This window comes from Phragmites australis, chromosome 3, assembly GCF_958298935.1.
Source record: "Phragmites australis chromosome 3, lpPhrAust1.1, whole genome shotgun sequence".
Classification (NCBI taxonomy): Eukaryota; Viridiplantae; Streptophyta; class Magnoliopsida; order Poales; family Poaceae; genus Phragmites; species Phragmites australis.
In genome coordinates, this window is record NC_084923.1 from 6,486,978 (window position 1) to 6,500,648 (window position 13,671).

The 13,671-nt window shown below is 47.6% G+C and overlaps 1 protein-coding gene across 1 annotated transcript; it reads left to right on the top strand.

The window, feature by feature from the left end:
• The first annotated feature begins 1,000 nt into the window (after window positions 1-1,000).
• Window positions 1,001-3,298, top strand: LOC133911819 (polyol transporter 5-like). The gene is made up of 2 exons (XM_062354241.1): window positions 1,001-1,342; window positions 1,472-3,298. Exons 1-2 carry the CDS (start codon window positions 1,228-1,230, stop codon window positions 2,902-2,904), a joined length of 1,548 nt encoding a protein of 515 aa, XP_062210225.1. The 5' UTR covers window positions 1,001-1,227; the 3' UTR covers window positions 2,905-3,298.
• Window positions 3,299-13,671: the final 10,373 nt, after the last annotated feature.

A 13,671-nucleotide genomic window follows, 5' to 3' on the forward strand; every position in this document is an offset into this window, starting at 1 on the left:
CTAGCATAGATACAAGAGGTGGTAGCAACAAGCTAGCAGGTGCAGGCTAGGCTGGGGTGCGTTGTATTATTGTGATGTCAAAATCGGGGTGACGACGAGTAGAAAATCGGCAGCACAGTCTCGAATCTCGATCACAAAGGCAGTTCTTGAAAACCTATAGAGTCCCGGTCACGTGGAAATCGATCTGTAGAAGTACGTGATGTACAGAGTAGCAACGTTTTATCGCGAATACAACCGTAACCGGCAGAACAAGCAGCCTGCCAAGTGAAGAAAAAGTGGCGACGTTACCTCAAAAACAGAGAGCTCGTAGTGGCAAACGAACTCGGGATTGACGGCGATCTCGATGGCCTGTGTCGACGAGCCGGAAATCGGGACAGCGACGAGATGGTGGCGGCACGTGAGGGTGCCGCAGTGGTGCCGGAGGATGCAAGGGTGACGGCCGGTCGACGCAGTGGAGCAGCGCGGCCGCGCGGGCGCTCGCGATGCCAGGCTGCCAGCCGGTCTAGAAGGCTTCCTGCGCGCGGAGTGCTGAGGACCGTCGCGGTCGATGCTGTCAGGCACGGAGCCGAGCGTGGCGGGATAATATTGTGAGGTAGGTATGCAGTACCGTACAGTACTAATACTTGGCACGAACGATGACCAGAAGTGTTATCTGTTAAACAATTAGGATGTATACGGTGATGCTTGCATGGTAATAAAATAAATACTCATCGTTTCTCTTTCGAAAACTGTTGTTGCACTCGTGGAGCTTTCCTTCCATGCTCGCTGATCCGTACCACTAGCAATTGATTGGTTCGTCGCCATGACTTGGCTCGACCTGCCACTGATTTCTGGAATCGTGGTCGAAATATAATGTGATGTAATGTATCAAAGAGGAGTACAGACCGTTTGTACTAGAGTACGTGATTTGCCGCGACAGTGAACGTGCACTGGTTGCTCTCCAGTCTCCACTCTTCTTCTTTTACACAGTCACGGATGCTCCCTATATAAAACAGGGCCAAGGACTAGCTACGCACCACAGCCGGACCACAGCTCCGCTCACGTAGCTAGCAGTCGAGAGCGAGGACGGCACGCTCTTTCGCTAGAGACCTAGAGTGGCACAGCACAACAATAATCGAGCGTGACAGAGAACCGAGCCAGAGGCCGGCGCACCAGGACACGGCTGGTAAAGAGCTAGTGCCAAACTGACAGAACGCATCGTCCCGGTCTCCACACAGACCCTTGGCCATGAGCACGGACGCCGTCCCGGTGGCCGTGGCGCCGGCGAAGCGCCCGCCCATCAACAAGTACGCCTTCGCGTGCGCCCTTCTCGCCTCCATGAACTCCGTCCTCCTCGGCTATGGTACGTAGTACGGATACGGGCGTGCATTTTCACCTCTTAGCAACCACATCGAACGTTCATGCAAGCAGAAGCAGGTAACCGGTTTGATATGCTAACGTTCTTGATCTGTGTTTGTGGGCGCGTGAGCAGACATCTCGGTGATGAGCGGCGCGCAGTTATTCATGAAGGAGGACCTAAAGATCACGGACACGCAGATTGAGATCCTCGCCGGCGTCATCAACATCTACTCGCTCTTCGGCTCGCTAGCCGCCGGCCTGACCTCCGACTGGCTCGGCCGGCGGTACACCATGGTGCTCGCCGCCGCCATCTTCTTCACGGGCGCTCTCCTCATGGGCCTTGCCCCGGACTACGCCATCCTCATGGTCGGCCGCTTTGTGGCCGGCATCGGCGTCGGTTTTGCCCTCATGATCGCCCCCGTGTACACGGCCGAGGTGGCGCCTACCTCGGCTCGCGGCTTCCTCACCTCGTTCCCGGAGGTGTTCAACAACTTCGGCATCCTCCTCGGCTACGTCTCCAACTTTGCTTTCGCGCGCCTTCCAGTCCATCTGAGCTGGCGCGCCATGTTCCTAGTCGGCGCCGTGCCGCCTGTATTTCTCGGTGTCGCCGTCCTCGCCATGCCGGAGTCGCCCCGGTGGCTGATCATGCGGGGCCGCATCGACGACGCGCGCCGAGTCCTGCAGAAGACCTCCGACTCGCCCGCGGAGGCCGAGGAGCGGCTCCTCGACATGAAGAAAGCCATCGGCATCCCTGAGGGCGCGTCCGACAGCGACGACGTGGTCGCTATCATCCGCGCGAACAAAGGCTCGCACAGCGAGGGTGTGTGGAAGGAGCTGCTGATCAACCCTTCCAGGCCCGTGCGCCGCATGCTCGTTGCCGGCCTCGGGCTCATGTTCATCCAGCAAGCCACGGGCGTGGACTGCGTGGTGATGTACAGCCCGCGGGTGTTCGAGCGGGCCGGCATCAAGTCCAAGACCAACTCACTGGGCGCCTCCATGGCGGTGGGCGCGTGCAAGACGTTTTTCATACCGATCTCGACGCTGCTGCTCGACCGCATCGGCCGGCGGCCGCTGCTGCTTGCGAGCGGCGGCGGGATGGCCATCTTCCTGTTCACGCTGGCCACGTCTCTGCACATGATGGACCGGCGCCCGGAGGGGGAGGCGACGGCGCTGGGCGCGGTGAGCATCGCGGCGATGCTGTCGTTCGTGGCGTCGTTCGCTTCCGGGCTGGGTCCGGTCGCTTGGGTGTACTGTTCGGAGATCTACCCGCTGCGGCTGCGCGCGCAGGCCGCCGCCATCGGTACGGGGCTGAACCGGATCATGAGCGGGGCCACCACCATGTCCTTCCTCTCGCTTTCCAACGCCATCACCATCGCCGGGAGCTTCTACCTCTACGCCTCCATCGCGGCCGCAGGATGGGTGTTCATGTACTTCTTCCTGCCGGAGACGATGGGCAAGAGCCTGGAGGACACTGTGAAGCTCTTCGGCAAGGACACGGACGACGCGGACGTCGTCGTCAGCCGTCACGAGCGCAAGAAATCCACTGAGCTCAGTGCTCAGCAGTGAGTGAAAGTACCGTGCACATGTCCATACACATATCATCCCGAGTGTGGCCGAAGCTAGCCGTTCGAAAAGCTTCGATGATATGCATGTTTCGTGTTGTGAACCTTTAGATCCTACCCACCTTTCGTTTGATTTCTGAATTTTTTGGCCGCACACACCTTTTTGGCCGCAGCCAACATGTAGGGACACTGCCACACTGAGCATTGCACGACCAAAAAAGCATGTGATATTCCACGTGTTCAAAAGGTCACAGCCACCGTCAGCGATTACGCAGGTCTTGCCTTGCGGAGTGCAAACGTGACAGATCTTTTTTCTACTGTGGCAGTGTATAAATGTACTGGTGAGCAGTGTATCTACTGATGTACATATACCTGTTATATGAGCCATCTTTCTGTCATTCTGTGGTTTGCTGAATCGCATATTTTCATTTATTGTCAATGTTATATATATCTAAGTGCCGAAAATCCAACGAATTGCTCAATAACACCACAAGGCTAAGGGAAATGGGAAATAGCATCCAATGAGCGGATGACATGTGGACCATATATTTGATGCTATTAGTTCTCAATATGGAAACATGGAAACCAAACATGCCCGTAAAATGAGTTATAAATCCAAACTAATACTAGTTAATTGAGAACATCTTTCAAAAAGAAATAGAAACAAGTTTATTTTATGCTCTTCACCATTACTCGAGTTCAACAAATACTAGTAACTCATAACATTAACTGCAAAAATGTTAAATTCGCACTCACTCAACTAACAATAACAGGTATGTCTCCCTTGACCCAATCCAGCGCGTTCTCTCCCATGACATAGCTAGTTATCAAAGTTAAAAAGATGCCAAATCATATAGGAAGCTAGTTGGATTCTATTCAGAATTTCATATGATTGGCCTCAAGGTACTTGTTTCTGATGATGTTTCTTTTTTTGCGCCAGTACTGTAACAGATATTTTGTGTTTTGTACCGGATGCTCAGATGCGTCAAGTTGTTCTTGTCGTCCTTTCGAAATTATTGTACTTGCAGTTCTATGTAGTCTGTATGCTTACCCAATCCAGACAGAGTCATGTGGGCATCAATTCCAGCGTATGCTGAGTATTCCTAAGCCTGGACACTGTTAGTGCTTGCTCAGTATTCCTACTCAGTATTCCTACATGCACATCTCCAGGAGTTCCATCCATGTCAAATCTACAGCACGTATAACAGGAGCAGCTCTGTCCTCGGAAAATGTCCCTGTTTGATATTAATCCCCTCTGTTCATGTCGGTCACCGACGCAGGATTGAAATTACACTTCACCTATCGATTGAGGGCGGGCTAGAGGCTAGGGGCAACTTCCCGGAGACATAAACTTAACAGATGATGCATCTGAAATTGCAGTTGCCTACCACGTTTCACTCTTTTGGATTTTACCACGTCAACTCCGGGAGCTTCCCGGCATCGGTAGCACGGCCCCCCGGGCCTCGGCACGGGCACGAACTGGACGATCAAGACGATGAGACGAGCGGGGACGCGGGGCGCCTCCACCTCGCTCAGTGAGAAGCATGTCCCGGAGCCGGCGTGAGGTCGCGCGGTGCGGCGCTCGTCCGCCGGCAATCGGCATCAGCCGCGCGTGCGCGCGAAGGGTGCTGGCCCGTGCACGGCGCCCCGCCACCCGTGGAACTTTTTTTTTATATTTTTTAAATCAAGAAATTGCAAATATATGCGTTGATTTGCGAAGGGCGACAGAGTTATAAAAAATAAAAAACAGCCCCGCGAATTGCAAATAGAAAAAAAAAAGCCCCGTGAATTGCAAATAAAAAATGTTGGTTCCAATGCTCTTAATATTCAAAGCAGCCATAATTTTTTTAAAAAAATTATGTGATTTCGTGCGTGCTTTCATATAGCCTTTCAAAATTTTCCACTGAAACAATTACTCGTGCAATAAGAAACAAAAAAGAGAATTCATAATTTTATTTGATTACATGTCGCACTTACAACGAGCGACAGGAGCCTAGATCTAATGTTTTTCAAAACGAGCTCATATATTTATATTTTTTAATTTAAAATATAAAAATAAAAACATCTCCTCCCGTGGCATCTGAGCTGAAGAAAAAGAAAATCTTCGGCTGCACCACCGTGGTTACCCAACTCGTCTTCTCACGCACTGTAAGCAGGCCATATGGAGCCTTGCTGGCTCACAGAACGGATGTGAAGAGGAGGCAGCGCGGGCCGCCTGCTACGCAATCGCTCGGCTGAATTTAACTGGGCTGCGTCCCCGGCCCACGTATGTTATTTCCCGGAGGCATAGTTGGGCACCTGGGCCGTGCCAGTGCAAGGGGCCGAGGGGGCGCTCGCCCGTTCCAATTTTGTTTCAACTAGACCATAAGCCCAAGTGTGGGTCGCGGCCGCCAATTCCCACAGCTGGGCCATAACGCAATACTGCACATGTACTCTGATTCGATTCAAGTTTCGTTTTTGCGATTTCAGCCGTGGTTCCCAAAGCTGGTGCTACGGCAAAGTTCAGCAACATTGTTGATGATTTCATGACACAGTTAATAAATGGTAGAGTTTGTAACGCTAAGCCATTGTTAACTTCCGTGTGAGTATCAGTAGGCAAGCTGTGGCTGTTTCGTGCTGACATGAGGCCACCATTTTATTGATCATATTGCCACACTAGACAACTCTCCTTCCATTTCAATGTCAGTTATACCATTTTAGCAGAATAAGAATTACGTGAGGACAAAAGATGGTACACGTCCATACGGCAAATTTGAGGTTGTCTTTCCTGTACTCCCGCCCAATTATACGGGAGCTTTGTGCAAGGTCACTTCCGGACCAGTTGCTCTCACCACAAGGACGTTGTCCTCCATAGACTTCAAACTGGTGGACGCCTGCTCTCAAGACGTTCTTGTTCGTCCTTCAACCCGGGTGCACTAGCTCGTACGCGCGGTGACCGTGTCGTTCCGTTTCCCGATCAGCTTTCGCCTTTACACGCCAGGAACGGAGAAGGGATATCCACACGAAGATTTATCTTGCTCCAGACATTCCTGACCATGAAGCATTTCATAAGGTGTTTCTTGGCAACGTGCGGCAGAAAAGATCAGTGTAATGCGGTAGATTTATCTTCGCTACTAATAACGGTAGCAGAGCTGCATCTTCAGAGCTCAAACTGCGAAATTAACATTACTCGATTCGGCACGTATCCAAACCTGCAATCGAGTCGCAGAGTGCACGAAAGCAGCACGTAAATTCGGAAGGTCTGTTGTGCGTACGTGTAGGACTAGACACTAGAGAATCTGAGGGTAAATGACATCGTGTTCCGGTACGGATAGGTGCAGGTCGAATTCCCTACGAGAAAATTCCGGATTTTTGCAAGACTCTGCAACTTAAAAAGGCTGGTCACGAAGACCGGAGACGATCGGCGCTACGACGGATCCGATTGAATTGTCGTGAAAACAATGAACAATTGCAAAAAAACCACTACTTCTAGTGTTATTATAAATTTACCACTAAAAAATTAAAAAATATCATTAAAATTGTTATTTGAGTGACATCTAAAAAATAAAAAATAGAAAAGTATTTGCAGATGCCCTGAAAACAATGGCAAGTGACAGCAAGCAAGACAGAGCCAGGAAGTTTCAATTTTTTTGCAAATGGACAAACTCGCAAGCTGAACACAAGCGAGTTTTTCCATGTCGTTTCCGGGCCGGTAGCTTTCATTGACGACGGCGAGGATGCTCCGCTGAAACAGGTAGATCCATAGCTTACCACCACGCAAGTCACTGTTCCTAGTCTCCTCCACGAGCTCAGTCTTCAGTCAGACCTGTCTCCTGCGTCCTGACGCATGTGGCTGATACTGTTGCTTTGTAGTAACACAGATTTTGTTTGGTACAAAATCTGGCACAGAATCTTGGACTCGTTTAGCTTAGTTCAAAGTTGGTGACAGTCGTTTTGGTTTGAGGGACTAATCTAAATATCTACTATCATGGTGACAGTTTTATCGAATATCTAATTATAGATATATACGTATAAAAAATATATTATAAAGAGATGGATATACCGTGTGTATACTCGATAACTTCGAATATTACGAAACTGAATATACGGTACCTGACACTCTCAGAATCTAGAGTGTGTATACTAAGAATACCTCAGTTACTTAACCAACTCGAGAAGACTAATATCCATAACAGATTTATCTACTTGGACGATAATAAAGACTCATATCGACTACGGATGGATACGAGCGGTATATCACCTCTATATAAGATGGATACCCATATCCCCCAAGGAAGGCTCTTTTTTTTTGCTACTCGAGGCAAACATCAGGATCTTGACACAGAAAAAACTCGATGACTTTAGCCCTATGTTAGATTAGATCTAATCTACTTCTTGTAATAGATTAGCCACGTTGACTATACTCGAGGGAATACATATACATAATTATCCACACATGACGTAAGGTATTACTCCAATCGGGGGCTCGAACATGTATAAATCATGTGTGCCTCTCTTCATGTCCGATCTCAGATTCACGAAGGTAACCCCGTTATTTTCCAGACACATTGTCAGGAACAAATCATCGACAGTTAGCGTGCCAGATAGGGGTCTTCTGCTTCTCAGGATCGACTATGTCTCGAGTGCACATCGGCACCGGATTCTCCGATGATAGCTTCTACGACCACTTTGGGCCAACAACGATCACCCTGAATCGCTCCTAGCCAGATCAAAGATCACATTCAAAACTATGATCTTCCACTCGAACCATCAAGGTAAACTGATCCACATCGATATTATTGAGTCTAGATCATTGGACGCATACTGTGAGGTGAAATATCTCGAGTGGGATCCCAGGGAGCCCAATGTTCTCCAGTGCATAGACACCAACAACGACGAGGGTGGTGATGATGACTTCGCCATTGGCCAGAGTAACCGAACAGATTGATTCATGTTCATGACCAGGGGAGTTGGTATCCCACCTGCTGACCCAATGACGGTAGATCCAAAAGCCATGGTGAACAATGGCATGTAGATTCCCGAGGATCCAGCAGTGGTAGCCGGCTCTCATGGTACCGAAGACATCTACAACTGGAGCCTTACGTGTCCTTGACACAACTCTCCATTGACGGACCGCAGGAGGCCGAGTACCTCCTGGTCTTCAACAATGACTTCCGGTGGACACACCTCCACCGCTAACGGCTCAAACATCAAGGGATGAGCTCCCTCAGAACAACAACTGTGGAGCAGTATCATCTCGACCACAACCAAGTCTAGGCTATGATGTTTTTAGCACTCCAGACGCTAAAGTCTGGGAGCTCATCTGATTTTGAGATTTCTTCTGGAGTTACATACATCGAATCCTTTAACCCCTATGATTAACCAGGTCAGGACCCTACTCGATGTGGCCTAGATCCAAGCTGCTCAAGTGAACAATCCTAATAACTCTAGGCACCCTTGCCAGCGAGACGCCGAGTCGAGGAGCCGCAGACGCGAGTATCCCCAGGTCGAGGGATTCCAGGCAGGAAGCTTAGGTGATCGAGCTTAAGCGCCACTTTGCGAGCCCAACTGCAATTGCCCTATCCATATGCAAAGAAACTAGGGAGACCTGAGGAATCGTATTCTCCACAATCGGCATGATCTACGTACATTGATAGACAACCGCCATGAAGAACGCCGTGAGGACGACCGTCGTCATTACGATCACAGATCTCCAGGACGAGATGGTCGATGTGACTCCCTTGCTCGAAGGAATAGGTGTGATAGTCCTCCCCCACCTCCTTCTGAAGAATTCGATGGAGGTTGTGAAGCTTTCGTGTATGAGCTTAGCTTCATACGATGGCCCGAAAAGTTTAAGGCGGGCACAATCTAGAAGTATGAGGGGAATATCAACCTCAATGAGTGGTTACAGATCTATACCACAATTATTCGAGCAACGGGCGGTGAAAACAAGGTAATGGATAATTATCTGCTGACCACACTTGATGGACCTGCCAGGTCCTAGTTGTTGAACCTACCTGCTAACTCAATCCGATTATGGGTCGAGTTGAAGGCTCAGTTCATAGCCAACTTCCAAGACACATTCGAGCGCCAGGAACAGAGAACGATCTCCATCAACTGAACCAAGGTGAGGACGAACCACTCCGAGATTTCATTTGCCAGTTTAGCGATAGGCGTAATACTATCCTAGAAATCTCCGACGAGTCAGTCATCATCACCTTCAAGCGAGATGTCTAGGACACGGATTTGCTTAGGAAGATGGATACTCAAAACATTCACACAATTAAATCTAGTTAGCCGACAAGTGTGCAAAGAGAGCAGAAGCCTAGGTAGGCACCAAAAATCCTCGATCTGGCAAGGACAAGTCCAAGTCCTGGATAATAAAAATAAACCCGGAGACAAGCATAAGGGTCCAAATACGACCATAGCTGCAGTCGGTAGGAGCAAGTCGCGCAACACTGGGGACAACAATGGCCTGAGTCGAAGTGGTGGGAAGTGGTGTCCCGTCCATCGAACTAGACAACACGACTTCGATGAATGCCATATCATCAGAAAGAAGGTCAATGAAAAGCTGAAGACCACTATTGATGAGCATAATAGCAAACAGGCCAAATCGAACGTTAAAGGTGACAAGCCTGAATTCCACGAGGCCGACCAAAGTCTAGCACACATATTCGAAGGATCCACCGCGTATGAATCTAAAAGGCGGTACAAGGTAGTCGAACAAGAATTCAATTTGGCTCTGAATGGGCCTACTCGATACCTCAAGTGGTTGGAGGTTCGGATCACCTTCAATGAAATGATCATCCAGCCGCAGTTCCACACCCTGGTCGATACCTGATTGTGGTCCAACTGACTATGAAGGCTGACAAATTATGTGATCTGAAGTAAGGATCAATGACAGTAAACCAATACATCCGAAAGTTCATCCGCCTTTCCCGCTATGCACCAAAAGAGGTCTCAACATATAAGAAGAAGTATGATCGCTTTAAGAAAGGACTGCAGCGTAGCTTGTATATCCAGCTTGTGCCTGTCATTTACTCCAACTTCAATACTATGATGAACAGGACTATCATTCTAGAAGAGGCCCGTGCACCCATAGAGACAGAAAGAAAGAGAAAGTTCGCTGATCAGAAACAACAGGGCAGTAGGTCCCAGGGGACCAATTCCAACTAGAGGCAGAAAACTCAATATCGGCTACAGAAGACCATGCAATACCAGACTCCGGGATCCACATCCCGCACAACAGCATCAATTCCTCACAGTTCCAACACAAGACAGTCTTAGCATAGCAGCGCCCAGACTTTGGCAGTTACGCAGAGAATATGCTACATCTGCCATCAACCATCCCACGACATAAAAGACTGCCCCAATGCCAACAGAAACAATGCGCCAGCTCGTTCAACTCCTAGAGCCCCGGCAGCAGGAAGAAGAGGGAATCAATCAGTCGGACAATCACGAAATTATGGATGAGGCTGTGTCAACCACATTGATTCTCAGGAAGCCTAGGAAGCATCGGAAGTCATGCTCGGCGAGTTCCCCATCGACTCAACCCTTGCAATAGTCTTATTTAATTCTGAAGCTTCGCATTTGTTTGTTTCTTCAAAGTTTGCTGCACTTCATAAGTTGACAATTGTGGTTCTTAAGAATACTAAGTTGGTTCGATCCTTTGCGGGAAATATCCTGTGTCATCTAGGATGCCACTAGGTTAAACTCCGTTTAAGTGGGATAGAGTTCCTAGCAAAACTAGTAATTTTAAACTCAAATAGAATAGATGTTATCCTGGGAATGGATTGGTTAACCAAGCACGAAGGAAATACAGCTTGTTCTAGTAGAAGAGTTACCCTAGTCAATCATAAAGGAATCAAAGTAGAGTTTGAGCCTAAAGGACCCAAATCTGACCCAATGGCATGCAACTTATCTGTCCAGTCAATAGAAAGTGTGCCACTGGACCATGACATAAAGTTCGTTATTGATCTCTTACCCAAAATAGCCCCAATTGGCAAGCAACATTATAGGATGGCAGTCAATGAAGTGGAGTTATTAAAGGAGCAGATTAGAGTGTTGCAAGCAAGTAGTTTCATCAGACCTAGTTCTGCACCCTGGGGATCACCAGTTTTTTTTTTGTGGAAAAGAAAGATGGGATTCAATGAATGTGTGTTGATTATCGTTCTTTGAATGAGCTAACCATCAAGAACAAGTATCCACTACCAAAGATTGATGATCCGTTCGACCAGCTAAGAGGATTCAAGTACTTCTCCAAGATAGATTTGAGATCAGGATACTACCAGTTAAAGGTCAGGAAAAGTGACATCCAAAAGACCGCCTTTGTAACAAGGTATGTGTTGTATGAGTTCACAGTCATGTCATTTGGACTGACAAATTCCCCGACATACTTCATGAATCTGATGAATAAGGTGTTCATGGATGAACTCGATAGCTTTGTGATAATATTCATTGATGATATTCTTGTCTACTCAAGGAGTGCAGAAGAGCACGAACAACATCTGAGAGTGATTATAGAAAGGCTAAGAGCCCATCAGCTCTACGTCAAATTCATCAAGTGTGAGTATTAGCTTCAAGAAGTTGCATTTCTTAGACCTGATTACATACCTTTTCTTTTTCATCTAACCCACATTTGTTGGAAAGGTGTGTGTTCCGATCTTGGGAATAAAATACATGCCAGGACTACCGGGATGATATTTTGATTAATCATTGCAATCATGATTAGGTAAATGATCAACTTAAAATTAGAATATTATTTGGACAGTTCCTCACAACATATCTACATCACTTGGAATCAGGCGACTTCTCGTGAAAGTAGACTCATAGCTAGTTGTAAACTAAGTTCAAAAAGAGTACCAGTGCTCCGACGACAACATGGTGGCTTACTTGAGTGAGGTGCGAAAGCTCGAGAAAAAGTTTGAAGAGCCAAAAATAACTCACATAAGGAGGAGTTACAACTCTGGTGCGGATGAACTTACTAGACTCGCTTCTTCCCGAGCTCGGGTACCCGTAGGAGTCTTCTTTGAGAAACTCATCAAACCATCTATCCTAATAGTTCGGTGAACGAATGCTGCCAAGCTCGACCAGCAGTCAGGTCCAGTCAGTGAGGTAGAACCTACAGACACAGTTGCTACACTACTCGAACGCGAACTGACTTGGATGACTTTGTACCAAGCCTATCTCAAAGGTCGAGATATCCCTGATGATGATGTGTGTATAGAGAAAATTGCCCATAAGTCCAAGCTCTACCGAAAGGGGAGTAACAGAATCTTAATGAAGAACATCACGTAGGAATAGGTCAATAAAATATTGCTTTATATCCATGGAGGCATGTGTGGTAATCATGCGTCTTGCAGAACGTTGGTCGGAAAAGCTTTCTGCCAAGGATTCTATTGGCCAACTGCTCTCTAAGATGCTTTCGAGCTGGTTAAAAAGTGCGAGAGCAGCCAATTTTTTAGAAGGCAGACCACTTGACTAGCCCAAGATCTGCAAATAATTCCTCTTTCTTGGCCTTTCTTCGTCTGGGACTTGGATATCCTGGGATCGCTCCCAACGGCCCAAGGTGGTTATAAATTCCTATTCATGGCTATCGACACGTTCACTAGGTGGATTAAGGTCGAACCCATGGGAAAGATAAACACACAGGCGACTAAGAAGTTCATGAGGAGCATAATTATTCAATTTGTTATTCCACATCGGATAATTACAGATAATGGTAGCTAGTTCAAAAGCAGGATCTTCACTACATTTTGTGAAGAATTTGGCATCAAAACACATTTCGCCTCAATAGCTCACCCACAAAGTAACGGTCAAGTTGAACACGCTAATGGTATAGTCTTGTAGGGCATAAAACCTCGGGTCTTTGGTAGGCCAAAGGCTTACTCAAAATGCTGGGTGAGAGAACTTTCATCGATACTATGGGCCATTCATACATCGACTAACAGGGCCACCGGTAAAACTCCATTCTTCTTAGTTTATGGAGCAAAGGCAGTGCTCCCGACAGAGTTACAGTTCAGATCATGGCGAGTGGGAAGTTACTCAGAGGAGGAGCAATCATGAGCGGATGACATCAATTCACTCTAGGAGTATTGCGATTGAGCATCTATTCGAGCGGCTATGTATCAATAAGCATTGCATAGATACCATAGTCAGAAAATCCAGCCTAGTAAACTCGCTGCTAGGGATCTTGTCCTGTGAAAGGTGCAGACATAGGCCCAACGCCATAAGTTATCACTTAAGTGAAAAGGATCCTACATAGTACTCGAAATTACTCAACCAGGATCAGTATAACTATCTATTCCAAATGGTGAGATACTCGAGCACTCATGGAATATCAACCAACTCCGAAAGTTTTATTCTTAAAAAAGGTAAATTACAGGTAAGTCAATTACATTCGATCTACCAACTACCTGATTACATACCTTTTTTTTCATCTAACCTACATGGTCAGTGCAAAGTAAACAGAAAGTATTCCCCTTGAATGAGTTGAGGAACCATCTATACTAATCCCTCGGACAATAGCTGATCTCGCCAGGGATTGGACGTCAGCTAGCGTAAGGGCCGGGGAGAAATGGCCAAGGCGAAGACCCTGCCAGAGCTGTTGACCAGAGTTGACGATACCGAGTGGTCCTTTGCAGGATGCAAAGGTGATCTGTCGGTTGTCTACAGAGAAGACAATCGCACTCTCTCTACCACCAGAGGATTGGGAGCTTCATCACCGAAGACCTCGTCGGTAACCTGGTTGATGATTTCATCTAGATCACCACCATGTTCATCTCCCTCCTGC

Excerpts from the sequence above, each read along its gene's own strand:
- LOC133911819 (XM_062354241.1), top strand. The coding sequence starts at position 1,228 with ATGAGCACGGACGCCGTCCCGGTGGCCGTGGCGCCGGCGAAGCGCCCG. Across the intron at positions 1,343-1,471 it reads CTCCGTCCTCCTCGGCTATG|ACATCTCGGTGATGAGCGGC; the intron begins GTACGTAGTACG and ends GCGCGTGAGCAG.